The sequence below is a fragment of the Penicillium angulare genome (genome assembly GCF_028827245.1).
Source record: "Penicillium angulare strain IBT 27051 chromosome Unknown utg000003l_segment0_segment0, whole genome shotgun sequence".
Lineage (NCBI taxonomy): Eukaryota > Fungi > Ascomycota > Eurotiomycetes > Eurotiales > Aspergillaceae > Penicillium > Penicillium angulare.
Window position 1 is genome coordinate 3,086,732 of NW_026623162.1, and position 26,720 is coordinate 3,113,451.

The window sequence follows — 26,720 nt, forward strand, 5'->3', positions numbered from 1 at the left end:
AGACTTGCCTGATGCTCCCCACTTCTAGATGCCCCCGCATTGATTTGGTGACAGTAGATTGCATAAATATGGGTTCTATCTAGAACGCCTTGTTGTGCAGCTAGTTACATACAGCTCAAAATCTCCATTGATTAAAACCAACTGCAGATATGTCTTTCATCCTGTGCTTAGCTCTCTTGGCAGCTCTGGATACCTCGTTGGCATTGGCTGGCTCTTCTGGCGAAACGAGCATCCTCTACCAAAATGACGGGAACTGGACAAGACATGACCAGAATCCCAGTGCAGTTTTCTTTAATGTTGCAACGGACTACGAGGCCGCGAAAGCAACATGTGTTTCCAACAACGAGACCCTCTTGAACTGCCACAAATTTTCCGAGCTTAGTGATCAGTTCTCCTACCAGAGATACCTTGGGAATCTTGGTGAAAACCAGCTACTGTGGTCATCGTGTTCCTCATCAAGCCCAAGTGATCAGAATGGTGGTCTTCCTCAGTCTGGGACTGGTACCAAATACCCTTTCCTATGTACAAACAGTGCTTCACTGGTCCAAGATGTGTATACAGACTTTTCTGCCTACCCACGCATCAACACAACCGTTAATGGAACAACCTTTGAGGGGATCCGAGACCACATGGCATTCAGATTCATTGGTGTCCCATTTGCCAAGCCACCTGTCAAAGACTTACGCTTCAGGTATGCCCAGAATTGGGAGGGGACTCATGTTCAAGCCACAAACTACAGTAATGGTTGTTTACAATATGGGTGGTTTGAAGGTGATACATATGGTCTCAACCCTTGGGGTAATAGTGAAGATTGCCTATACTTAAATGTCTACACTAGCACAATTCCGGAGTTGCCATTGACGGATGAGTCTCAACTCAAACCGGTTATGTTCTGGTTCTATGGAGGGGGTCAAACCACGGGAACTGCCTCTGACTCTACATTTGACGGTGCTAGTATCGTCAGCCGTGGTGATGTGGTTCTCGTAACAGCAAATTATCGATTGAATATCTTCGGCTACATGGGTCTGAACGATTCAATCATTCCTGGCAATTACGCTCTGACAGATAAGATCGTGGCGCTGGAGTGGGTACAGAAGTACATCCGTGGGTTTGGTGGCAATCCCAACAATGTCACTATTTTTGGTCAATCTGCTGGAGGTGGCTCATGTATCGACCTAGTTACCTCGCCAAAGGCTAAGAGTCTATTCTCAGGCGCCATTCAGCAATCTGCTGGTCGCGGTCACGACACAACTCCAAATACTGCTGCAGGATTGGTTCTTTCATATTTAGACCAGTACTGTTACGGCGCCAACGGAACTGGCGAAGCACGTCTCAAGTGTCTCCAAGCCCTTCCAGCAGAGACACTTCTCAACATCACTTACAGTGAAGTCACTACCTGGCAAACAATTGTCGATGGCATTTATGTTCCCGATATGCCTATATCTCAGGTGGCCAAAGGAGCAGCATATGTTAATCCAGTCAAACTGATGAGTACCTTCATGCCAGAAGAGGCACAATCGTTGCTCGAGACTCTGTTGGCACCTAATATGACCAATTTCACTGCCAATTTGTGGACACTGGAAGAAAATGGGCAGATAACTGCTAAGCAAGTAGATGAGATTCTTGCTTCTAACCTATGGCTCATTACCAACGAGACTATTCCCAACAATGGCAGCACCACTTATCCTAATGCATACAATGCAAGTATCAATGTAGCAACCGATGCACAATTGGCATGTTTTAGCGGGCAGTACGCCACCCTTGGAACTTTTGTTGCAGCCTTTGATCCTGTCTGGGCTGCCGTGCACCAGCGAGGCTACGGCCTGAGTTACTATGACTACTATGACCTTTGCACTTTCCCCGTTGGAAAGCCTGAAACTCCTTATTACCGTTGCCACTCCAGCGATTTATATGAAATTTTTGGCACCTACTATCTGTTTAATCTCCCAGTTCGAGTCCCCGAAGATATTTACTATACCAATGCAGTTCAGGACATGTGGACTTCGTTTGCACGAACGGGCAATCCCAATGTCGAGAAAGATTATTTGAAAGCCCGAGGATACAATACGACACTCAGGTTCTTCGAAAACTGGTCGTGGCCTCAGTTTGAAATGTGGGACCAGTCTGCTGCTAGCATCCAGTGGCCAGACTCAGGCTATACAGCGCTCCCGAGTCTGAGGCATTGCAAAGTGATCGTTCCAGAATTAACGCTGTAAGTACGGGACGTGAGATGATGGAGTGGTACATTTAGCTATATGAGAGTTTATGATCTTACAATTTGGGATAATTAATTCTATACAAAGATAGGTATTTGCAGAGAGACAAATAATAAGATCCACTCGCTCCGTATTAACGAGAAACCTTAGTCTACACATTTGAACTAGACATATCACCCACCGAGACTAGGCCACCCCCCATAGGGAATATGGAGTATGCATTTAAAAATTTTAAGCATTAAATAAATGTAGCATGCGGTGACAAAAAGGGGGCTTAGGCGATTTGGACACATCGAAGTTATTGGCTACGATCGGTCTTGGCCCTGGGGCCAGGTAGTGCATAAATCACCATACCATCCCGTAAAAATAGGGCCCAGGTGCACGGGGCGACACTCTAAGGCGGCCCCCGGTGTCAGTGGCTGGAACCTTAACTTGCTCCACGTTAAATCGGCCTATTCAGCCCCCACATGGCCTTGTTTATTACAAACTTGCCGGCAAATCTACCCCTGTTGAAGTTTTTCTGAACGATGATGAAGACAGGAAGGAGATCATACGTCTTTGATCAAATAGAAGAACAAAATGTACCACATTTCCACGAAGACCACCGCTGAAGATCTGAAGTTCGATGTCGCGGCGCCGACTGGCTGGGCTTTCGCTGCGGGAGACACGATTATTGGAAATTTAGTCCGCAGTACCGAGATCGTTGTCCCAGAAGCAACCGTTAAAATCGACTTCATGGGTCGTATATGGAGTCAAATAACAGAAGGCCATACTGACAATAAAAAAACCTATGAAGATAACAGAGACTTGGTCGACTCTCAAGAGACCGTGCTTTACAATGGACCACTCCACTTGCCTGCTGGCAGCGATGAGAGAATAAACTGGGAATTCTCCGTCAAGATTCCTAGTCAGCTCAAAAAGAATCTTGAGCTTGATTATACCACCATGGGTAGTCTTTTTTCGACAACTAGTTCTGATCACCCTGATCCTAGTATTCTTCCCCCGGCATTCGAGTCGTCCGGGTCGCCTGGATATAAATCGTCACACACCTCGATCAAGTATTGTTTGAAGGCTTCGTTGTGCTATAGATCTGGCAAATCTTCAAAAATCCATGAGGTAACATGGCCTGTCAAAATCCGGTACTCTTCCCCACATACCGCAGCTCAGAGTCGGATTCAGCAGGCTCAAGCATCTGAAACGAAAGTCCAAAGTCAGCGACTATTACTTGGGATGCAAAATGCACAACTTTCGCTGCATGATAAAACACGGAAACTCTTTCGCTCTTCTAAAGTTCCTGAATTTCATTTCAAAATGAGCGCCTCCTGGCCGATGGCGATTCGATTCGATCATCCAGAGCCCATCCCAATCACTGTAAAATTCGAGGTTTTGCCAGAGAAAACTAGTACCGACATCAAGGATGCTCCGCAGGAAATTCGGATCGATTCTATCAAAATATTACTTTGCTCAAGAACTATGATTCGAATCAAGAGCAGGCTCTCAAGCACTAGCTCCCATTCCAATTGTCATGTTAAGAGCTCGGATCTTGGTTTGAATAAAGTGCTTTCGCTACTTGAAAATCCCATGACGGTATCTACTGGGGAGGAGAATGAGCCTTTGCATTTAGGTAATGCGTTTCATCTCATTTTGCACGAATATGGCATGACTGCGGGAAATAAGCGACTATATCCAATGCGTCCATTATATCCTGATTTTTTAACTCATGGAATTTGCCATACAAATAGCTTGGAGCTACAGGTTACTGTGAATATTGCCGGGGAAAGTGTTACTGCGACGGCTAGCTCACCGGTCAAGATATTATCTGCAGCATAGAATGTCGAAAGTTCTTTGCATCATTATGTTCATAAATTTCAATTTCATTCATATTCAGATATAATCCGTAAAGCTAATACTAACAAGATGTGTACCTTGAGTTTCTTCGAATTCGAAATAGTGCTTGTATGTTGATGGCCAAATCTTGTACAAGGTCCCCCAAGAATTCTCCTCGGGTGTACAGCAAGCAAATTAAAAACAAAGAATAAAATAAAATCATGTTCATGTTCATGATCATAAACGTGATCGTTCCCGCCATTCTCTTTGCATCTTATTCTCAGTCTCCAATCTCCAACCTGTGTGTTTGCGAAGTCTTTCCTCAACCTCATCATCGCCAACGTCACAAGCCTTCTCTAGAGGGATATCGCGCTCGCTCCGCAGCTTGAATGCATGGTGTCTCAGATGCCCACTTCGTGTAACCCGAGACATATCAACATCGCGAAAGAATCCACAAAGCCCATCCCAAAACTTCTTACCGGTCGGCGTCGAAATCATGATTATTCCATGACAGTGTGGCATACCCTCGAACATCTGCGCAGCAACAGGTACCCCTGCCTGATGCATACGCCGCGCCAGAATCAAGCCTTCATCAGTGAGACACTCTTCGCCAACAGAAATGAAGACAGGCGGGGAGTCTTTCCATAATTCGGGATTAGCAGCAATTGGCGAGACGAGGGGATGTGACATTGCGTTTGCGTTGCAGAATAGGTCGACGCGGGGTGGTGAAACTGGCCATGCTGCATCTGATGGGAAGGGGTGGGATTGAAAGGGGATTGAAAAGTCCGGCTCATCAACTCGTCCTGGGCGGATGTCCATATAGTCAAATTGCCTGTTCTTTACAATTGATGGCATCGACAGCGTGACATCGCACCATGGAGAGATTCCTCCCACTCCGCCGGGCAATTCAATGTCTACATCCTTGCCGTGGAAACGGACGGATCGGGAGACACGTCGGAGTGTGAGAAGAGTTTGCAATAGTACAAATGATAAATTGCCTCCGGCTGAGTCGCCGGCTATGACGATCTTGTTAGCTGGTACAGGCTTGTGCAAGGAACCTTCAGGTGGGTGTATCAGTGAAAGATACGCTGTTAAAGCGTCGACGAGTGCTGCTGGGAATGGATTCTGCGGAGCCAGGCGATATCGTACTGAGAAGACAGGGGCGCCTGTTTGCCGCGAAACATGCGCAACGGGTACCCGGTGGGTGCATGGGTCCATTAGGCTGTGGGTATAGGTGTTAGTTTCAGACTTAATTTTGACTTTGCGTTATAGAATTGTGCTTACAAGTACGCGCCGCCATGGAAATATAAGATTGTGATATCTGAGGTGATCTCCTTGCGCAACCTGTGATATTTCTCTTCCTCCGAGATATCAGGTTGGGGGGCTTTCTTATCGACCCCACTACGATATCCGGTCCATTCGGCTTCAACAGCAGCAACAGCAGGCGTATGAAAAGTCTCTTGACCATTTCCGAGTTCTTCAATCGCACGGAGAACCGCATCGCGCACATCGAACTCTGGTTGCGGCAGAGTGACCTTGGAGATCCACATTGGGCCTCGAATACCAGGGTCACGCATACTGCCTTTTTGCGTCTTGAGAATTGTGTCCTCGCCCGTAACGAATGAGCGAATGAGCACCGTGAGAAGCTCAGTACGCAGATCCTGTTTCCCTGACATAGGGGACATGTGAATGCCGTGTAGGACCAGCGTCTTCAATAACAGAGGTATGCGAATCAGGAGCATCTTAAGCCGCGTGACGGCTTGTTTTAATCCGCCCATGCTGGATGATAGACGGACAAGGCTCTGACCGTTCTCCTCTGCGAGTGCGATGTGGGATGGTTGAGATTGATATAGATTCAAACCGGTTTGGTACAGAATGCCTGGACCCTTGTGCCGAGGTCCGTTCTTGTTTAGGCGAATCAAGCTACGTCAAGCGGGTCCACCCCAGAACCGGTATCCACTGCGATGAACAAGATGGATTATTAAACTTGCATAATTTGAGACTTCGAAAGAATCTGCACTATATTGAACAGTTTCACAGAAGATCATAACAGCCAAAGCTCGTTTTCAATTGATGTTTGAAATGCAGGGTCTATGAGACACCGACCGCCCTTATCTACATGCAGATACAGATATACAGCATTTATACCAGTTCGTTTTCGTTTTCTCCTTACTTTTTTTTATTAATAAACATCTCTATTGTTTTCCTGAATGTCCGTGTTTAATTGATTATATATAAATACTATATATCTTACACTTCAGCCTCATACCTGTTGCCTACCTCAAGTGCTAGTATATAGTAGTAGTAGTAGTAGTAGGTCTAGATGTCTTGCCCCCGGCCCCAAACAAACCCGGCTCAAACTTGAACAGCTGGACCCAACTCAATACACGAAGCCTCCGAGTCAGACCTTTTCCCCTCCGGCCCTGGAAGCTATTGGATTTAGCGAAAAGAATTGCCTCGTTTGGACCTTTAATTTTCGGGTCCCATTCATACCTCGGAAGTTCAAAGCAGGAAGCCAGCACTTCACGTCTTCCAAGCTTCACACACGTTAAAACTGCACAAAGCTAATCATATTCATAATGGACTGGACGGCACTGCCTCCAGAAATATTCGATACGGTTCTCACATATCTGGACATCGACACGATCAAGGCACTTCGTCTAGCAGACCGAAAGTTCGCAAACAAATGCCTTGGGCCCCGCTTTCGAGAGTCTATTCAACCCAACATCGAGTTTTCGCCCCACGGTCTTCGTGCACTTTATAATCTGACATGCAACTCTACCATCAGTAGCATGGTCCACTCTCTGACGTTTGTGGCCATATCCCTGGATTTTTATCGATTAAAAAAGTGCATAAAATATGGGTATCGCACTGTAACGGGAGGAGATACGTCCTTTCGTATAACGACAGAGAAAAAATAATCCCCCCAAGAGATGTCAAATTTCAAATCTGATCTGGACTGGTTACAAGAAAAGCAGAAAGAAAGAGCCAAGGAAGTACCTAGCGAAAAGATCGAAGTCCTCAAACTTACGTTGAGGCGGCTCCCCAAGTTGGAGTCTATTCGCTTAGATGGTGCGTCTGTTGTGGGGCGTACCTTGAAACGATCAACCCAGGGCGCGGACTGGTATCAGCTATGGATGCGCGCCTCGCACATTTTCTCATTGGTTGTGACAGCTATGGCGCAGAGTGGGACGTCGGTGAAAAGGCTCGATGTATATCGCGAGATTCCTAGATGCTGCATTCCATCTGGTCACATCACCAGTTACGCCTCATCTCTCGGCACAAAGCAGCTGGAAATGATGTGTGAGCGCTTGGAGTCGCTCAATTTGAGTATGTCCACGGAAATACGGAGTTCTCTTAACACTGAAGAGCCAGATCAAAATACGGTACACGAACACGAAGGTGACAATGACGATGAAAAAACACTCTACTCCGAAGATGAAAGCGAGCTGAGCAAGCCCGAAGATGGATATTTATCACCTGGTGATCCTCGTGCAATACTGTCTCGTGAGACACCTGGAATCACGCGGTTTTTGATGACTGCGCCTGCCCTTCGGGAGCTAGACTTGTCTTTCCGCAATGCCCTTGGATACGAGATGTCGGATAGTTACGACCGGATCATTGGAAGTATCGCCCATGAAACTAATTTTCCGATGTTGGAGTGATGTGCGTTCTCTGGATTTCGGGCAAATGGGGAGTCGATTCTACTGTTCCTTCAGAAGCACTCTGACCTCCGCGCTTTCAAGCTGCATCAGTGCAGTCTGACAACTGGGTCATATACACCCATCTTTTCTCACTTAGAGGAATCGATGCCAAGATTAGAAAGCCTCAATTTTTTTAATCTATATGGAAAATATATGGCGGTTCCGCGGCGCCCCCCAAATGTTTCTCATTCGCCTTCAATTGGTGAATATCAATACGAGGAAGAGCGCGAGCGAGAGATTAGTGGACTCGTGCATTTGGAACCAATTTGGGAGCATGATGGTGGAATGCCTTCGATATGGACGAATACTAAGATATTCAATCACGAAGAATCGAAGAAAGGGCTTAGGTTCCGGGCAAGGCCTTACGGGAGACAACAAGACTCTGGCGCACTTCGCCGGAGGTATCAAACTTCGCAAGGGCTGTATGGATCTCCATAGTGCTATAAAAATTGCTTAGAAATCAGCCTCGTGCTTTTAAGGGTCTCAAGTATCATCTTTATGATATTCAGAAACCTTAGATGTAAATTAATCTCCTCTGAAAACAGCTTGGATATCTCCTTCAATCCACCTCGCCCCAACCTTAACCAACACGATTTTCCAAATACCCCCACTCAACTCAAACTCCATATTATTAAGACCATATCCATTTGCATTAAGAGTCGCGCCTTCTCCCTTGTTCGAAGGCCTCCAATGAGCAGCTCGAATCTGGAAATGCACCCTCCATCTCGATTCCGACAGTTCTGTCCACTTGCACGCGCCGATAAAATGTTGGGTCGTGATATCCAAATTTCCTAGTCGCTCAGGGCTGGAAACCCATTCAACAAATGAATCCGGTGCTGCCGATAAATCTTTAATACCACCAACATCTCCATAATCAATGGAGACCTCTGGAGCAAAAAGGCTGTGAAGTAGAGACCAAGACTTTGTGTCGATGCTTTCAGCCCAATCGTAGAGAGTATTTTGGCACTGGAGTAGAGCTGTAGCCATTGGGACTGCTTTCATCAAGTGTTTGAAGAAAGTGAATAGTAAATTGAGAAGCCCTGAAGCTCTTGGGAGTATAGTATGAGCTGGGTTAAACCGTGTAGGAAATGGTTATGAGTCTGGTATTAGATTGAATTGGATTAAGAGTCTCCGGGGCTGTAGATGTATGGAAACATTTGAGAATCTATAAATAGACCGGTTAGGCCACCTACTATACTCAACCGAGAAAATGAGGGCACAAGCTTTAGTGTAGACTCCATCGTGTGTTTGGCTTGATCATGGTTGGTGAAGCTCAAGCTGTTGTGGAGTATGTACGCAGATTAAGGTTTGTTGGTTGTCGCAACGATTTCCCTCTTTCGATTAAAGTAGATGCCAATAGGTTTGGGGTATGGAGACTTAAAATGCAATAATGCAAATACCGATATTGAGCCTCGTGCCTGAGAAGCTTGATTGTGTATTTGTATTCAAATGTAGGATCGCAATACCTAGTCAGCCATTCATGAGTGGTGGGTCGATCATTTCCAATTTTGGATAGACCATGGCTGAAGGAATGTGAATTGTCAACAGACGCAGAGTGCTCTCTGTCCTGCGTGCTTACTTCTCCCCCCCTTCTTTGAGCCTGCGAGAGCCATCAACCCCACATCTTCAAATCTAAGTGTTGAAGCGACGTCTGGCCCGGCTGGTATAAGCTGTCAGCTCATTGAGAGCATTTCCTACACAATACCTATCACCGGATTTCCAAAACACCTACTCGTATTGAATCATAATTTTTCTACTCCCATTTTTCAGGAATGCAGGGAGGGCCTTGTTGCAAACACTAGCTGCTACTGTCAACCAGTGAACGTACAAGAAATTCCAAGCCTAACTACAAACTATCGTAAGGTGACGGCTACTCCCCACATCTACCTGATTTCACCTGGTTTACACCATTAGATCCAGATGTGCCAGATCAAGTATTTGAGATACACTTGCGGCTGCAAGCAGGATTTGGAGTTTCAGCAGTGTGCCGAGCGTTTTGGTACCAATGTCAAGTGCCATCCGCTCAAGAAGGTATTTGATAGAAATTCGACCAATCACTGTCCGAAGCATCTGGTCAAGCGGGATGCCCCAATGATTTATACCGAGCGACGGGAGCGAATTGTGGAAAACAATGTATAGGTAGCCATCCATGATGGGTTTGTGCAGCTATCGAGTTATCCACCAAAGATTTTTACGTACGAGGTGGCGTGTGACCGATTATATCATGATGTAGTAGTTGCCAGGCACTGTCATCCCCCCAGCTTTAATCTGACATTAGCAGAGTTCCTTGACAGCTACTCCGTATACTGGGCAGAAATCAATCTGCAAAGATAGATTCCAAATCGGACATTCGAGTCCTTGTCTATAGACAAACAAAATTGCCTTGTTTGGAGTCCTTGACGAGTTATGATGCGATATATCGATTGGATACTGTATATAATAGTGCATGAAAAGGTACGGAAACGTACATTTGGCTATTGAGCTTCAGATTTGCCCCGTCGACTTTCTTGCTCTTCTAGAGATGAAAACGACATTCTAGAAATCGAGATATTCCAGAACCGCCCTATCGGGTTCATCGTTAGTCTGTACCTCTGGGAACGACCGGAACCTTCTATCATGCCTCTACAATGTGGTGTGTATATCTTATGGAAGCGATGCTCTAAAGGGGCCCTTTACTTATTTTTCCGGCTGTCAATAGGTTCATGTACACCTTGGCTTCAGCCCGACCTCCCTATCATGGATTAAGATTGGTTTGTGAAATGGCATATTCTTCATGAATTTCCCCGGTTTGTGAGAGAGACGATCCGCTTTACAGACAATTTTCTTTTCGCGAAGGCTATGGATACAATCGAAGGAACGCTGGTCCCTCGTTTTACTTCAGGTCAAACTTTGACGGCTCGAGAGTTTGTGTATGAGGCTGGAGCGTGCAGAGCCCACGTTGTTATTCTTCGACGAGAAGAAAAGGCAATAGACGATTCTTCTTCCCAGGCTGAGATACTCGAAGAAAGAATTGATCAAATTGAGGAGTCTGCGAGGAAATTGAAACGCGCCTATAAATCAGAAATACAGGACAGGACAGCCAGGTTAAGAGAAGAGCCTTTGTGGGCCGACAACTTTGCATATTGCACCGAAGATTCTAGGCGCAAAATTAAGTATTCAGAGAGGCGCAGAAATTGTCATTTATCCAGTCGATAGCTTCAGTAGCCGGCAATCAACCAAGCTCGTCAACGACAACTCCAACTCCCCTTTATGCGAGGGCAGCCCGGAAGCGACTTCAATCCCAAAGAGGCTCACCTCGCCGGAGCCAGCGAAGTTGGCGGGGACGAAGGGCTTAAATCCTCCTCTGCCTAGGATTGGGGTGCCTGTGGACCTTTGATTGCCTAGATAGTTTCAATTCGCTTTTCTATCGACACCCACGCCGACAGTCTATGAACTGCCAGTGTATCTAGTCTCTGTAGCATGCATCATTTACTTCGTATCATCTGCCTGTTAATATTTTCTACCATCTTATTCAAGTTAGCCATTCTATCAGTTTCGTAATTCTAACAACTTGAACCATTTGGAAACTTATTGCTATATCTTCGAATATACAAATGGACAGTCACCGAGTGGCAATCGCCATCACATGAGTGTCGCTGAAGATCCCAGCCCCGAAAGGAGGATGTCATAATGAATGGTTGTGCAATGAGTCGTTTCCAGCCGCTCACTAATTATAGTCGTATACTTAATGCCCAGAATCCGTGTTAAACACCCTAAAACGCCAAACGCAGTGCAATAATCACAGCTATCATGTATCAAGAAGATCAACAGACGGCTTCGTCTCATTCGCAGGTATAGACCCAGCTTCATTCTCAGGTTCACTGGGCCGATCAGATAGATCCTGCGCTCCCTGCTTAGGATGCAACTCTTTCTGATAGACAGGTTGTTCATCGTCCTTAAGCCCCGATCCAGTCGGATCCCTACGAATCAAGAAACTCTGCACTCTTGCATCATTCGATGGCATCTGACTGACAGTACTCTGTCTTCTCCCCGTCAAAAACCGCATCGAGTCCTCACTAACCTCGCGAAGCCTCTCCTCATACCCGGTATTCAACTGACCAATCCACGAAGCCTGCATCGCACCCCCAAATAACGTAAGAAGAATAACAAGCCTTGTAAACGTCCGGTGATCCACAATATGTTGCTGTTTCCCATTATGCCGGTTATTCCAGCGTTCCCAGTCCTCCCACGTTCCGTTCGCGTATATATTCATGTCAGGCCCGTATGGCCCAGCCATAGGATCTGGACGAACAGAATGGCTCCATCCGGTTCCGAATTTGTCATATGCTGCGCGTTTAATGGGGTCGGAGAGGATCTCGTGTGCGGCGACTACGATCTTATAGCGCTGAAGACGGATTTCGGGCGTGATGTCATTGCTGCGGAGGTCTGGGTGGTAGAGCTTTACGAGGTCATAGTAGCGGGTTTTGGAGTAGGTTGCATTGCGCGGAATGTTGAAGACTTCGTATGGAGTGAATAAGGGTGTTTTGGGCCATGAGTGTTCGTGGCTGGGGGTATCTGGTATGCTGGCATAGTTTCTTGTGGGTGGGATGAAGCTGAGGCGGGATAGTGGCGAGATGGTGTTTTGCGGACTTAGGAGCTGGATACCGCCGCAGCAGAGGGTGTGTGGCTTCTTGAACATGGCCACATGGCTTTCTGGGAGATTGCAGTGGCTCCTGTTTCTTTTAGATGTAAATTGGATGTTGGTGAGAAGAGAGGTGAAGCTTGCTCGATCTCCCCTCACGGCTGCTGCCGTTGTTCCCGGTCTCGGCGTTAAGGTTATTGGCTCACGCGACTCCGACTCTCCAGCTTCCGAGATCAGCTGTTAGATCAAGTGTCCATATGCACATATGAAAATTTACCTTTCTTGTGACTAGAATTTGGTTTTATAGGAGAGCATTTTAGGATATAATATGGAGAAAAATTCACTGTGAAAGTGATTGAGTATGTACTGGTGGGTATCTCGTGAAATTCGGTCAAGGGCAAGTATAAGGATAAATCGCCGGATGTCACTGGGCAATAGAAATCAAAAAAGAAATGAACAGTAAAGCAAAGCAAGGCAATGTAAAATCAAAAAAATATGACCCTTGCTACGCCGTAAATACAAAATATCCAAGTCTTTCTATTGTGGGGTGTCTTCACGACGATACTCAAGAGACCACAATTTCTCCCATGGTCGGCCTCGTCGAGCAGATGTTGACCTTTTTGGAAATGATGTTGCGGAAGTATCAGGATCAACTCCGTGGATGTGGTTACGGGGCGAAGAAGGGTATTTCGAAGCCTGTGTTGAAGAAGTTAGCTTAAAGTGAATATAAACCCGAGAAAAGATAATGATTGTCGTTTCGTACTTTTCACGGGCCGAGGAGTAGGTCACGGCGAACCTCTTCAAATATCGGTGCAGATTCACGAGGATGGGAGCCGGCGGCATCGGCATTAGCATCAGCATCGGCAGGTCGAACTAAATCGATGGCCGAGTCGTTGGCTCTTTGGGATGGCGTAGGAGTTCCCCGCTTGGAATTGTTGCTGTTGCGCCGACTGTCTAAACTCTTGGACAAAGCCTGAGCGACTGTGTTTTCTTCGGTCGGTCGCTTGAGACGGATGCTCCCCTTGGCATCCACCTGGGTAGACGCGACGGTACTTTTGGAAATTCCAGGAGTAGCTGGTGCCCCAGGCTTTTCCTCGATGGCTTCGAGAAGATACCATCGGAGGCCATCGGACAACTCAAATGGATTCTCATCATCAATGGAGGCAGCTTCGCTGGCATCTCCAAGCGAGCGTCTATCGGGAGTGCCGCCATTTAATGACTTCGAGAGATCCACAACTCGTTCCTCGATCTTGGTAATACGAGCGAGCAGCCAATCGCGGGCGTGAAGCTTATGAGAATCTTGTTCACGCAAGAAATAATGCGGTGCACCAACATTGAATGCAGCCCATGACCGAATGGCTTGATTTCGAGTGGGGAGAAATAAAGCTAGGTCACCCTCCTTGAAAGAGCGGTATGCAATCTTGTCATGAGCGTCACTCTGGGCTCGATGGTACTTCTCGCGATATCCACGAGCTTCCTTTTGCCATTTACGCGCAAGTTGCTCAATGTCTTTCACTCGTTTCACGACCACATCACCAAAAATGGAGACGTCGAATCGAGTGAGGCTTTCCATGAACGATGAGAATTTGGTCTCTTCTTCTTCGGGGCTCTCAGCATTCATCCAACCAAGTAGTGCACTGTCAGGCTTAGCGGACACAATACCAGATTGAGCCAAGCTTTCGCCAAGTCCCGATGAAGAGGCAGTGAGCTTCGAAGCGCGTTGGATAATGAGATGACCATCTTGTTGAATGATAGCAAATCCCAGTTGCTCGAGCATCCGTTCCAATTTATCGACCTGCGAAAAAAGCTGCTTAGATATATCGTGGCCATGTTTCCCGCGACTTTCGTAGCGTGCTAGTGCTTGTCGTTCTGCCTCTGAAGCAATATCGAGCTTCTTCGCCCAATCCGCTTCCTTGGTCTGTAGTTCCTGGGCCTTGGAGTCTGCATCGGCTAGTCTCTGGGATAAATCTGCTTGTTTCCGCTCTTCTTCTGCAATCCTTTCTCGCAGCTCATCAGATCCTGTTTCTCCTGCAGATACTTGGGATTGCAAAGTGTGATGTTTAGACTGCTCCTGTTCCAACTCGATTTTTGTGTCGTTGGCTTCAGATCGTGCTTTTTCCAACTCATGCTTTGTGGTCTCCAATTCCTGCCGAACCTTGTCAAGTTTCTCGGACAACTGGGTCAAATCAGTGTCCCGTTTATGGACGGCCGTAGCTTGCTCCTCCAGTTCATATTCGATCTTTTGGATATTTTCTTCCAGAGACTTATTTTCAGCCATGGTTTTCGATGCATTGGTTTCAGCAGTTCGAGCATGGATAGAAAGGCCTTCAGAAAGGACCTCGATAGCGTGAATGATACTAGGGATTTCGAGTGGCACAGCTCCTCCGGGAGACAGACTCATGAAAGCCGACTGTAGAGCACTGTAGTTCTCTTGATCTTTGTGAGTCCACTCTGTTCGTTGGCGCTCAAGATCATTGACATTCGCCTGAAGCTCTTGTTCTTTTTCTTGCTGGCATCTAATGCGCTCATCCAAATCGTCGGCCCTCTGAGTCTCCTTCGCCGAAGCTGTGTGGGCGTCTTGCAGTTCGATCTCGAGCTGATAGATTCGATCATCGATCTCTTGCTTCTCATGGTCCCGTCCATCTATCACTTTATCCAGCTCTTCTTCCACTTCATCCGCGCGAAGTCGATATTTCTTGAGTTCTGATTCGAGAAATTTTCGTTCGTCCTCAAACTCGCGCTGTCGTGCCTCAAGATTTCCAATGAGATCTCTTTTGGTTGACTGGGCTTCTTGATACTTGTCAGAATTGGATTGTCGCTCGACATGGGCCTCTTTGTGAAGTCTCTGAACAGTCTCTCTTTCAGCTGTCAGTTCAGCTTCGAGAGAAACTATACGTTGGACCAAGACTCTATCCTCGGGGGACTGGGTCATAGAAACCCGCCTGGATGAAACTGAAGATCTCCTAGAGAGGGTGTCTGGATGTGGAGAAGCTGGTGAACTAGGAAAGTCCGGGCCGAAGTTACCACTAGATGGTCGACTAAGCTGGCTTTGGCGATGGAGGAGATCCTCTAATTTTCGTATACGACTCTCAGAGCCCTTAACCCGCTCTTCGAGTTTAGTCTTCTCATCCTGTAGACTTCGAACCATATCATCACCGCGTAGAAGAATAGAGCTCCGACTCAGGTCGAAGACACTGCCATTCTTGAATGCCTTCGCTCGTCGTCTTTGCTGGCGTGAGGGTGAATCTAAGTCTTTGAGCTGCTGGGATAATTCTTCTGCAATATTTGTTAAAGAATGTTTAGATCTTATATCATCAATATAAAGCTCAATCTCCTTTCGGTTCACCTCAGGCCATTCTTCATCTTGCCCTTGCAGGTTGACTTCGATACCTAGGGTATTCGAGTCCCCGAAAGAAATTTGATCGCCCATGTTTTTGAGCCACTTTTTTCGGCGTCTTTGTTCTTCATCTCTGAGGACGGCCATTTCTTCCGCTAAACTCAATGAATCCGCCTTTACCTTATCTGACCATTCTCGGCGTCGAACGGATTCGATAAGGATGGACCCGTATACCATTGGCATCTGGAATACAGTATAGATAATGTCGAAGGAGTTGGTATTCACATCGAGATTTATCAGTTGGCCATTAGCGTCGGCCAACCGTGATTGGAGAGATGAAATGGCCCGCATTTGATCAATGGCCGTCTTCTCTGCATTATAACGACGCTCGATTGAATGTGCAAGTGCTTGCTGCAGGTCTGCACTTGCAGCCAAGAGAGAGGGGAGAAGGTTTTGGGTGTGGTTGAGCGCCAGCCGAGAAACATTTGCAAGCATCTTCTGGTTATTTGGTAGACTGATAACATGCTCATGGTCCGAGCCAATCTTCTTCGCAATCGTTTCCACTTCAGCTAGCAAGCCCTCGTCCACATCGGCGGGAGAAGACAACAACTCCTTTATTAAATTTTGAGTATCCAAGGAGATCTCACCAACTGCGTCCTGGAGATCTTGAACTTGACTGGCGAACCGCGGTTGGGCAACCGCCGCATCTGCGCCAGCCTGTTCGACTTCGTGTGCATCTACGAAGTCATTAAGAGATCCCATCAACCGGTTGTTGTCTTTCTTTGGGGTTGATGGTCGGCCAAGAAGTGGGAAATCTTTTCGTGCTGGGATGCTCTCTAATCTTGCCAGAGCGCGTTGCCAGTCATCTAGAGCAGCCTGCTGCTCTTCCAGTATATTATTGGCCCACGTCTGAGCTTCTTTGAACTTGTGTTCTAGATTTCCAACATGTGATTTGAGATTCTCGAGTGCGACACCAACTGCGCGATTGATGACATCGGTTCGTTCATTGTGTTCCTGTATCGTCTTGTCGGTAGCGCCACATCGGCTGGATAACTCCAGGGCCCATGATTTCCTCGCCATGAATAAGTTCCGCCATGCTTGCAGGTCGTTCTGGTCGGTAAGTGATGCGGGAGGACTGCCAGGCTTAAAGGGTTCAGGTGTAGGTAGTTCCGGAAGCTCGATATCGCCCGGCTCGCTCACGTATTGTCGGTCATATACAAATATTTCAGTCTATTTCAAATCCCAGCGACCGTATTAGTGTGTGAACAACTTCATGCTGGGGGTTGAGTTCCAGAGTTGCCTACCTCGGTAGCAAGTGTCTGTGTCTTCACGTTCTTCCCTCGGGCGGTCATCAAGATCTGCCTAGAAGGAGGAATCGAGGTATTTCGAACGATCCATGATTTCAAAGAATCGGGTCTGCATTCAGAGTGGAGTTAGCTTGCTGATGCATGAAGCTAGGGAGATCGGAATGGGGGCTTTCCCCTCTACCAAAACCTGGGGAAATGGGCCGAAACATACGAAGCAAAAGCTACTGGATCAGCCAGTAGATGCTCACCAGAGTGAGAAATGTAAATGTGCAACGACATGTCCCCCTCCTCTCCACCGAGATTCAAAGCTCTCAGGTGTTTTCAAGGAAGAGGGGAGTGTGCTAGTTAAGTTTAGCAGGGGCTGAAGCTCTTCCATACGAGTTCCCCACCGCCTCCGGTCCTTATCACAAGATTACATCCTTTGCCGCACGCGATCTTGCTCATGGCTCCGAAACATAATCAGTGGCCACACTTGCGCTCGGAGGAGCTGACCCTCCTCGAGTACTCTACGGATGACCCACGCGATGTGGTGACGCTATCTGACAAGGAAACCCTGATCCTGCAGCTCGCCGAGCAGATTCAGGAACAGCGATTAGAAAAGGCGTTACTTGAACAAGGTACGTGTTTATGGCTCTTTTGTTCTTTCTCTTTATTTGGCTCTTTGTTCTTTTATTTTCCCTTTCGTCGCTTGCTTCCTTTGGTCCTAACTTGTCTACAGAACCAGAATCCCTCTCAGGCGACAATGTAGAGGAGGAGCTTGCGATCGCGGAACGCGAGTTTCTAGAATCGAGAGCCACATACACGGTCAGGAGGAAAGCACTACGAATGGTCCTCGTGACTGACCCGATCCTGAAAGCCGTTCATCTGAAAGCGACTACCCCCCCTGAAAAGTATGTTCATATCCCTGGCTATATACATGCGCCGCGTCTCATGGAAATCGCACAGGGCACTGCTCCGCCTCGTCAACCGCCGCGACGAGCTCGCGCTCGCGCACGAGAATCTAGCATCCGTCCAAAATGCCGTCCTCAAACAGCTTTCCAACTCCGGAGTGAAGAATCTACAGATAAATAGTGAAAACCAGGAGCTAGTCAGCCAGCTCCTGGAGCTTACGAAAAACGATTCAACCTGGCGCGAAAGACTTCAAGACGCCAAACTCGCATCACAGCTTGACGAGCTTGAAAAGGAACATAGAACCAGCAAGGCCAAATGGGAGACAATGAAGAATATTGCAAGCGCAATGGTGGTTGGTAGCGGACTTGATTGGGCCGATGACGATCATCTACGAGCTCTTGTTCTAGATGAGAGCGATGATTAGTGATGTCTTTGTAGGCACGGCGTACTTTGTTCTTATTTTCTTTGTCACGGGCGCGTTGTTCGGCGTTGATCCTTTATGCCTTGCGATTTATTATGATTTTACAACGGTTATACCCTGTGGGCTGGATGGGGCAATCAACATTAGAATTTCGTATCAAAGGGCAATCGGCCTTTGAGCATAATTTTTTTATAATTTTCTGTTACTTTTTTCATAATTTTCAGTCTCAATTTTTCTAACTTTATGGGTTCTGTGGCTTGGCAAGCGAGAGGAGTGCACCCCGTACCAAACAGCATCACATCAGGAGTGTGGCCGTGTAAGACCTGTTGACCCACGCCTACATCACAGTCCACCCGTCATAACGAAGTGGGTAGATAAGGGTGTTATGGGCCCGCGTTGTTAGGGGGAATTCCAGTCATGCGCACGTACAGCAGAAAGAAAAGAAAAATTATCGACTAGGTAACGTCAGTCTTAGGTGGATTTGGGATTCGTACAGCCTCGACCTAGAAATGATACATCTCCTCATCAGATGCGACTAAAGAAAGATAGATTTGCAAGTATCATGGCTAGTCATACTTTTAGTGGTGGAAGCTACCCTAGGTAGCCGGGCTGCAGAATCCAGCATTACACAGAAGCATAATTACGCGAGTCCAACCACTCTATGACGCTCTCCTCTCGGAAGAAGTGGAAGGGTAATATTACAAGTGGAGTGGTACTTGATTCCTGCGGGACTTGGACATGGAGACCAATGTACCCAATGTACCGGAATGTGACCTTGATACTGCCCCCAGCTGTACTATTCTCTGCTCTGTCTGTAAAGACGTGTTGCCTGCCTATAATATTTTATTAGTATATAGTAGTCTTTTTTTTTTAACTTTCTCCTCGCTTTCCGAGTCCCTCGCAGGGTATTATGCACAATCGGCGAAGAGAATAGTACATCTCTGGATACTCTGCATATAGTACCGAGGGAATTTTCAAAACGCGTCGCAAGGGAACACGCCCCAATACACCATGGTTTCCGGCTTGTGATCGTGTGATTTCCAACTCTGCAAGGGAAGAAAAAAAAACTAATGATAACAAGGGAAAATCCAGTCTCCCAGGATCCGCTTTTCGATTTGTGTCCCGATCAACCAAACAGACAGAATTACTACTAGTCAATCTTGCGTGATCCTCAAGGGATTTGAATCCCGAGATTCATTGCATACGTCAAGATGTAAACATGTAAAGAATGGATATCGGCAGCCATAAGCGCCCTTTTTTCATGTATGTAGAGCAATCCCAACCAGAGATTTTCGGGCAACGGCGCTATAATCCCCAGTTGTATGGCTGTGTTTCCAATAATCGTCGGTTACGCCAAAAGGGTACGCCATGCTTATGTTTGAGCAACGCTCCAGCTGCGGTTGTACCTCCAAGTCCTTACCTCGCGCTAATTCGATCCCGGATGGGCTGCCATTACACGGTGGTCGGTGCTTTTATTACTACTTTTCTGTTAATACTGGAACTATACTGGCTACTGGCTAGCGGACTGGATCAGAGCGGGAAATCTTTTCTATATATGGGGGTACTCCCGTCGTCAAAAAAAAAAAAAATACTCAACCTAAAAGGCTGGCTGGCTGGATGCGTATGTAAGTGTACTTTTCGTGATCCGTACTGTCGCAAGGACGACCACTTGCCGTTCGGCGACCAAGGTACAGTACACATTCGCTGCGTTCGTTTCGGAGTTATTACTTAGATAGCCAAGGGGAAATGGTTTCTATGAATACGATTTTCGTCCTTATGCGTCGCGCAATCCTTTCCCGATCTGCTTATCTATGAATGGCCAATTGTGCTCAAGGTATTTAGGTGTGGATATGTTGACTGGGATCATATTGGGGAGGAGAATGGAGATTCATGCGTAGAAGATACTCCCTGCGCAATACTATTTATTCCCTTTGCTTGCTGGGTAGTAATCTTGAAATCATGAAACACTTTGATTAATGCAGCATTAAAGTCAAAGAATTTGCTTTCCATTTCGTTCTATTATTATTATAGACATATTGGGATCTCTTTTTTTCCGATCTCATATTTCCAACAGGTTGGGGTGGGCAGTTTTAGTTTTGCAAGACACGGGCAGACACCAACATAAGCAGCGTATTAGAAGGGTACTGGATACTTACGCATTAACTCACTTTATTGTATGCTCCAGCGGTACATGGTACGACATATCCTAGGGCCAGCTGCGCGGTTTTAATGGGTGCTCCACTGTGAGAGGGCTTAAGTATGTTACAGGTGTACTGGTGTTTGGTACGATTTCCCTCTCCGGGAGCATGAGCCGGGTAGAAGCATGTAATTTTGCCTTTTGCTTTATGATTAGACTCTAGAAACAAAGCTGTATTGATTGACGTAGGTAGAAAGATGAGGAGATGGGACAAGGGACGTGTATAGACTTCTTTTAATATTATACCTTTTTTTTGTTTGTTTTTTTTCCCTTTTCTTCCCATGATGTTCAGCAGTGTGTATTGGGACTACTGGAGCTGGGAGCAATGCAGTACTAAGGTTGAGGGGGCTGTACAGTGTGTACATAGGATACGGCGGGTACAGTACGGAGAGATTAATACGTGACGCAGCCCGGTACATTCCCCTTGGGTCCCAGTTAAGTGTGGTAAGCAAACAGCAAGGGCATTCCCCCCTCTTACTCTCTTTCCCTACTACTACGGCTCTCCCCCCTCTCTCTCTTTCCACTTCTTCTTACTACCAGCTTCGCCATACAATATTTGGCCATACAAATCTGAGGTACTGCATATAAATCCCCTATCTATACAACCACCAGCATCCCCCAATCCTCTCCACCACCACCATTTCTCTTTTTCTCTGTTTCTATTGTCCTTGATCTCGTTTCGCAAGGTCTTAGAAACACTTTTTTTTATCCTCGTCGCGACCGGTCGCGTTGGCGCTTTCGTTCCATCTATGAGAGTTGCGCAGTAACTAACTTGCGCCCACTCATTTAGATAATTCCAGCATTGGAACTCTTAATTGATTTCTAATTTTTCTAGTGAGTATTACTGTCCTTTTACCATTTCGTTTCATCCCATTGCAAGCAACTGGAAGGTGTGACCTGAGGGAGCGCAACTCAACCAAACTAAGCCAGCACGCGCCAGCCGTGTTTAGAGTGAGGGCACCACCACAGCACGCGTGTTTCTCAGCGCCACTCTTCTCCCTTACTATCTTCCACATATTTTGGCGCGCCTCCCCCCCCCCCTCATCGTCACTAACTTTTCTATTGCACCATCTCCATATTTTTCATCACCCGACATCACATCAATCAATCTAACCATGCCTAAAGCCACCAAAGCCACTACTTCCAAAATGCCTAAGGACAAGCCCGTTCGCAAGGCCACCAAGGAGCGTGTCCAGCGCCGCAAGAAGGGTACGTCGTCGTCTCGTCTCGTCGCTCAAGACATCCATATGAATCAAGTCAATTCTAACCTTCTCTTAGACCCCAACGCCCCCAAGCGTGGTCTCTCTGCTTACATGTTCTTCGCCAACGACAACCGTGACAAGGTTCGCGAGGAGAACCCCGGTATCACTTTCGGTAAGCAACACTCGTGAATGATTCATCGCTCGTCAACGTCTCTAACCTCACCTTCAGGCCAAGTCGGAAAGAGCCTCGGTGACAAGTGGAAGGCTCTCACTGAGTCCGAGCGCAAGCCCTACGACAAGAAGGCTGCCGATGACAAGAAGCGTTACGAGGAAGAGAAGGCCAAGTACCAAGAAGTGAGTGCTATCATGTCCATCGATGTCCCCTTGTGTTCTCTTACTAACTGACTTTCGCAGAGTCTGGCCAACGCCGATGAAGAGGAGTCCGAGTAAACGTCTCTCCGCAACTTTCATTTGCGCAGATAATGGCGTTTTACGTGTGCACTCTTGGTGATTCTCCTCAGTTTCCTTTTTCCTTCCCGCTGTTATCATCATGGGCTTAACGGATGGGTTCCTCGGTGGTTTTTGCTTGCTTTATGGATGGATAGCCTCACAATTAGGGGCCTGAACTAGTGTTTACTTGCGGAAATGGTTTCCATCTTGACTTTCCATCTTCTTGCCAGTCTTGGTTTTATCTTTGCTTTTTTCTTTGTTTCCTTTCTTGCTTGTCTTGTTGAGGGAAACGGATCTCGAAGTTTAATCAATCAGTGACTGCTCGGACTGATGGACAGGACGATACTTGCTGGATCTCTCGAAGCAAGCCTAGTCTGATGTACACTAGTCAATTTTACTCTATTTCCCTATTATGACAATTGTGCCTGTAGCTCCTGTGTGAAGCTGTAATTTCTTCAGAAATGAAATCTCAACGCGCTTGGGTTGGCCCAAGCTCCCGCGTCCGTGGGGCCTTCCAGGGTTGTTTATTCCCGACGCGCCCGGGAGATCTCCGGTTGTTGGCCTGAGGCTGAGATGATGCTCCAGCGGATCAAGGATCCTATTCCCTGGTACGCTATTCTCCAGGGCTCTATAGATCTTCTCATGATGTTCTTCACTCTGTATTTATTACTCTTCAAACTGCGGCTACTAGTTCGGATTAATACGAGGCCACCAGCAAGCTGACTAACTCTACCAAAAGTTGCCTACCAAGTCGATTGGGCATACAAGTATGGATTTACTATCTCTCGACATGGGACGTACCGTGTACGTATACCTACCTGAACGGTCATCAGACTACTTTCCCCGAAGTTCATCGTATCACTTCTTTTGTTTATTCTATCAGAATGATGAGGCTCGGAAAGAAGGTCATGGATGCGAAGGCTTTGTGGGATTTGTATAAGCTAGTAGACCTCCCATTTGCTGCTTTGTATCAGGTGCCCAAGGATATGCAAGTGAGCAAACATATTAAGATGCAATAAGAAGATGCAATGCTATCACTAGCTGCAATACTAGTCACTCCTTCCCGACTCTAGCTTGGCACTAGTAGTTGTTCCGTTTCTCGCTACGGAGTATAAGTAGACTACACAGCCTCAAGACTTGGGCACAAAGGCACGGACTTACAAGCCATGCAGGCAACACTATTGACCTTCCCTTTTCGATATGACTTCTAGTGGTAGTATATAGATCAAGGTCCACCCTCAGCTGAGACGTTTGTCTCGTTCTTTTCTATTTTATCCTCCATTCGCCCATGCGTCAACCAAACTAGTAGGCGCCGTTATCTATACATACCTATACTTACACCTCTTTTTCTTCTTTTGTGCTCATGATTCTCATTGCGTCTCTATATACTGAATTCAATTTCACTACAATTCTCTCGCGTGCCCGTTTTCTCTGTCCCTGTCCCCTTTCCCTTACCAAAATGTGTCTCTGGCTTCTCCCACCGTGGCCGCTTGGGCATTTCCGCACTGTGGAGACTGTTCGGGATACTTAAAGTTGTGCAGGTCCATGGGAACTCGTCTGCCAATCCAATAAAATCGCGATCTATATTCTGCCTGGCCTTTTGAGTACGTTGTTACTGAAATGTATCAGGCCTTCACATTGCTCTATATCCCTGTGCACTGATTTCAACATAGACTAAGATGCTGGTTGTGCACTGGTTCCACCGGCTTCTTTCCCCTCCTCTTCCCCTCCCCCCACCGAAACGCCCCGCCATTCCCGCGCGACCACGTCAGGACACAAGACGCAAGGGTGAAAAAAAAAGTAAGAGCCGCATTGCACGTGAGATTGGGTGACCTCGCTTTTCTCAGGCTCTCGTATCTCCCACTTTTGACTCAAAAAAAACCTGCGTAGAATCCTTCGCCGTATGGCCTAACCAACCCCATGGATCTGAGTACGTCTGTTGGAGATACCGAGAGTGCGGCAGCTGGCTTTACCACCTTTCGTGTCCCTCTCCCCGATCATGCGGCTGAAGTCACCACTTTAATATCCGATCTGTACGCAATAAGTGCCTCGTTGACTAGCCTGGGAAGATTTTCTCAAGATGTTCGCTACCGACGCAATTGGCCCCTCATCGAACCTGATGTTGAACTTGTGCGAAAGAGTCTGAAGTACACACTAGAGGATATTTTTAAGTATTTTCGTCGCATTGACAAGGAGAGGTCACCAGAGAGCTACAGACGTGCCTGGACATCTATGGATGGGTGGTTTTGGGACGAATCGCATTATTCTCTTTCAACCCGTCTGGCAAGATATAAGAGCTTTCTTAGGGAGATGGGCGATGTGATGAAGGAGTATGTAAACCTCCCCAAGTGCGACTTTTCTTCCGGGGTCTTTATAGTGAAGCCGTTACTATACTGATGCCTGGCTCTTATATTGTAGTCGACTTGAGGACCTACCGCTACTACCAGCCACTCGAAGGAGGCTGAAACAGCTTCTCGCTTTGCAAGAAGAGCGTTTGACATCTAATCTTGGACGCATGTCTCTCAATGACCAAATCCCGCCCATTAATCGTCCACCCTCGAGAAACGATCGTCCCTCTTCGATTCTTCGCCCGCCATCGAGAAATAATCGTCCTCCCTCAAGGAATGACCGTCCACCCTCGAGAAATGATCGTCCCACTTCAATTCATCGTCCTCCCTCGAGAAACGATCGTCCCACTTCGGTTCATCGTTCCCACTCGAGAAACCGCCCTCTATCTAGCGGTAATGGCGCCGAACCTATTAGCCCGGTTGGAGACCGACGCCGACGTCGTTCGTTCGAACGTGCTCGACCTTTCAATCCTCAATCCCCCCAGTCCCCTCTCTCGCCTTCATCTGGGACTTTCTCTGATAGTTTCCCACCATCCGTACCGGATCCTCCTAGCTCACCGTTGACGGGCTCTGTGTCTGCTACTACAACTACTAGTCAATCTACACAAAACGATATCCTAACTTACCACTGGGTGAAAGATGTCTTTAACAGCTACCGCACGGAAACTGCAATCCCAGAATCATCAGAAAAGTAAGATTCTATTAGTTTCAGATATTCTCTGTCAGGCAAATCATACTAAAAAAATGTCTAGAGCCGGGTGTTTCGATGAGCCCCAGTCAGGGATCAAAACAGTTTTAAAAGAACAAGGGTTTGAGAGGGCTCTTCAATTGTGAGTGATCGGGGGAATAAGAATGATATGTCAACCGACTCTAACCAAATACTAGGGCGTTCAACGATAGGTCGGAGATGACTGCATACTTTTATTTACGCGAGAAAGACGGCCGCGCTCGAATTGTTTGCAAGGTACCACATCGCAGTAAACCAAGCGAATACTTCTGTCTCCCTTTGAACATGTTAGAAGTTGTCCAGAAGGGGTCTTGTCTACAACTGTGCCGGAGACGAAACTCAGGCAAGAAATTGATCTTGTGGGCACGTCTAAAGTTCACAACTGTTGAAAGTAAGTGTGGTGTCGAATGTATAACCCCATCCATTCCGGTTGATACTGTGATCTAATTCTATTGACCTCAGGCATGGTTGTATTCTTCTGTACGTTCCTGGCCCTTCGCTCACAGGATGAGGGTCGACCTGTGGAGGATATCCAAGATCACGAATTGAACGACGAGGAGGAGATGTATGGCGGGTGAGTCAAACCGACTTCTCGAGACTGTCCAGATAATACTAACTAGCTATAGCCTTATTATCGATGACCGCTATTCACATGCTTTACGTGTCTATCAAGACAAGATAACTGGGGCTGTTCGATTGCAGGCCTCTGTTCACGAAGGTGTCATGGACCGGTAAGTTTACACACTAAACACTTCAATCACCTGGTTTTAACTTAAGGGAATTTAGCACACCCGTGTGGACTGCATTTGTGACCCATCACCTTGGCCGACGCAGCTGGCTGAAAACCTTGGACTCGAAGACCGTTGCAGTGCGCGACTTGGACCTTGCCATTTTCATCTCCACTGATGAATACAGCCCACCACATACTAATCGGGGCGAGCATTTGTTGAAATTTGCAACTCGAAGTGGTGCGTTAGCTTCAAATCCCTCTTAACTCGTTTTTCTTGATTGGACGATACTAACATATTCCAGACGCTGAAGGCTTCCTGGATTGCATGCAGGAGATAGCGGCGGCTTCCCATTAGTCGCGCCACTGCATTATCATACGTAGTATGGCTTTATAATATTGAGCACATCAAAGCCCGGAGCTGGTCTCATGACTCACGAGTTTATGCCGCAATGATTTTCGCGATCAAGAATAAAAGTTTCTTTTGGGCCTGCTAATTGGTTGTTCTGGCGAAGCAGCGGGCGCACGTCTATAATTTCTGAGCGTTCATTTGATGTTGAGTATGCGTTGAAGGCGTGATGGGCATGATAGGGGACATGCTAATATTTTCTTTTTGGACATTTTGGCTGCGCTGGCTTCGCTGAATCTGATTGACTTGCACGTATTTTGATTTCATGCGTACAATACATCCTCAACTCAACTAGGTCAGGATAGATCAATTCATCGCAAATGAATGATGGGAAAT

The 26,720-nt window shown here is 46.9% G+C and overlaps 11 protein-coding genes across 11 annotated transcripts; 6 read left to right on the forward strand and 5 right to left on the reverse strand.

Moving 5' to 3' along the window:
* Positions 1-149: 149 nt before the first annotated feature.
* N7478_003304 (carboxylesterase) lies at positions 150-2,216 on the forward strand (the record flags this gene model as incomplete). The annotated part of the gene is made up of 1 exon (XM_056919518.1): positions 150-2,216. One exon carries the CDS (start codon positions 150-152, stop codon positions 2,214-2,216), a length of 2,067 nt encoding a protein of 688 aa, XP_056782676.1.
* A 579-nt stretch (positions 2,217-2,795) lies between these two features.
* Positions 2,796-4,046, forward strand: N7478_003305 (uncharacterized protein; the record flags this gene model as incomplete). The annotated part of the gene is made up of 1 exon (XM_056919519.1): positions 2,796-4,046. The coding sequence occupies one exon, from the start codon at positions 2,796-2,798 to the stop codon at positions 4,044-4,046; it is 1,251 nt and encodes a 416-aa protein (XP_056782677.1).
* Positions 4,047-4,280: 234 nt separating this feature from the next.
* On the reverse strand, positions 4,281-5,821 carry N7478_003306 (alpha/beta hydrolase; the record flags this gene model as incomplete). The annotated part of the gene is made up of 2 exons (XM_056919520.1): positions 4,281-5,265; positions 5,328-5,821. The coding sequence occupies 2 exons, from the start codon at positions 5,819-5,821 to the stop codon at positions 4,281-4,283; spliced, it is 1,479 nt and encodes a 492-aa protein (XP_056782678.1).
* A 1,155-nt stretch (positions 5,822-6,976) lies between these two features.
* Positions 6,977-7,708, forward strand: N7478_003307 (uncharacterized protein; the record flags this gene model as incomplete). Its single annotated transcript, XM_056919521.1, has 1 exon — positions 6,977-7,708. The coding sequence occupies one exon, from the start codon at positions 6,977-6,979 to the stop codon at positions 7,706-7,708; it is 732 nt and encodes a 243-aa protein (XP_056782679.1).
* Positions 7,709-8,272: 564 nt separating this feature from the next.
* On the reverse strand, positions 8,273-8,734 carry N7478_003308 (conidial pigment biosynthesis scytalone dehydratase Arp1; the record flags this gene model as incomplete). Its single annotated transcript, XM_056919522.1, has 1 exon — positions 8,273-8,734. One exon carries the CDS (start codon positions 8,732-8,734, stop codon positions 8,273-8,275), a length of 462 nt encoding a protein of 153 aa, XP_056782680.1.
* Positions 8,735-9,649: 915 nt separating this feature from the next.
* On the reverse strand, positions 9,650-9,898 carry N7478_003309 (uncharacterized protein; the record flags this gene model as incomplete). Its single annotated transcript, XM_056919523.1, has 1 exon — positions 9,650-9,898. The coding sequence occupies one exon, from the start codon at positions 9,896-9,898 to the stop codon at positions 9,650-9,652; it is 249 nt and encodes an 82-aa protein (XP_056782681.1).
* Positions 9,899-11,534: 1,636 nt separating this feature from the next.
* N7478_003310 (J domain-containing protein) lies at positions 11,535-12,425 on the reverse strand (the record flags this gene model as incomplete). The annotated part of the gene is made up of 1 exon (XM_056919524.1): positions 11,535-12,425. The coding sequence occupies one exon, from the start codon at positions 12,423-12,425 to the stop codon at positions 11,535-11,537; it is 891 nt and encodes a 296-aa protein (XP_056782682.1).
* Positions 12,426-13,134: 709 nt separating this feature from the next.
* atg11 (autophagy protein ATG11) lies at positions 13,135-17,291 on the reverse strand (the record flags this gene model as incomplete). The annotated part of the gene is made up of 3 exons (XM_056919525.1): positions 13,135-16,935; positions 17,010-17,121; positions 17,224-17,291. The coding sequence occupies 3 exons, from the start codon at positions 17,289-17,291 to the stop codon at positions 13,135-13,137; spliced, it is 3,981 nt and encodes a 1,326-aa protein (XP_056782683.1).
* Positions 17,292-17,454: 163 nt separating this feature from the next.
* On the forward strand, positions 17,455-18,327 carry N7478_003312 (centromere protein H; the record flags this gene model as incomplete). Its single annotated transcript, XM_056919526.1, has 3 exons — positions 17,455-17,629; positions 17,731-17,902; positions 17,958-18,327. 3 exons carry the CDS (start codon positions 17,455-17,457, stop codon positions 18,325-18,327), a joined length of 717 nt encoding a protein of 238 aa, XP_056782684.1.
* A 3,309-nt stretch (positions 18,328-21,636) lies between these two features.
* On the forward strand, positions 21,637-22,173 carry nhp6 (high-mobility group nucleosome-binding protein; the record flags this gene model as incomplete). The annotated part of the gene is made up of 4 exons (XM_056919527.1): positions 21,637-21,730; positions 21,800-21,895; positions 21,953-22,077; positions 22,138-22,173. 4 exons carry the CDS (start codon positions 21,637-21,639, stop codon positions 22,171-22,173), a joined length of 351 nt encoding a protein of 116 aa, XP_056782685.1.
* Positions 22,174-24,093: 1,920 nt separating this feature from the next.
* On the forward strand, positions 24,094-26,333 carry N7478_003314 (uncharacterized protein; the record flags this gene model as incomplete). Its single annotated transcript, XM_056919528.1, has 8 exons — positions 24,094-24,503; positions 24,592-25,212; positions 25,274-25,351; positions 25,407-25,639; positions 25,711-25,822; positions 25,875-25,979; positions 26,035-26,216; positions 26,281-26,333. 8 exons carry the CDS (start codon positions 24,094-24,096, stop codon positions 26,331-26,333), a joined length of 1,794 nt encoding a protein of 597 aa, XP_056782686.1.
* Between the last annotated feature and the right edge of the window lie 387 nt (positions 26,334-26,720).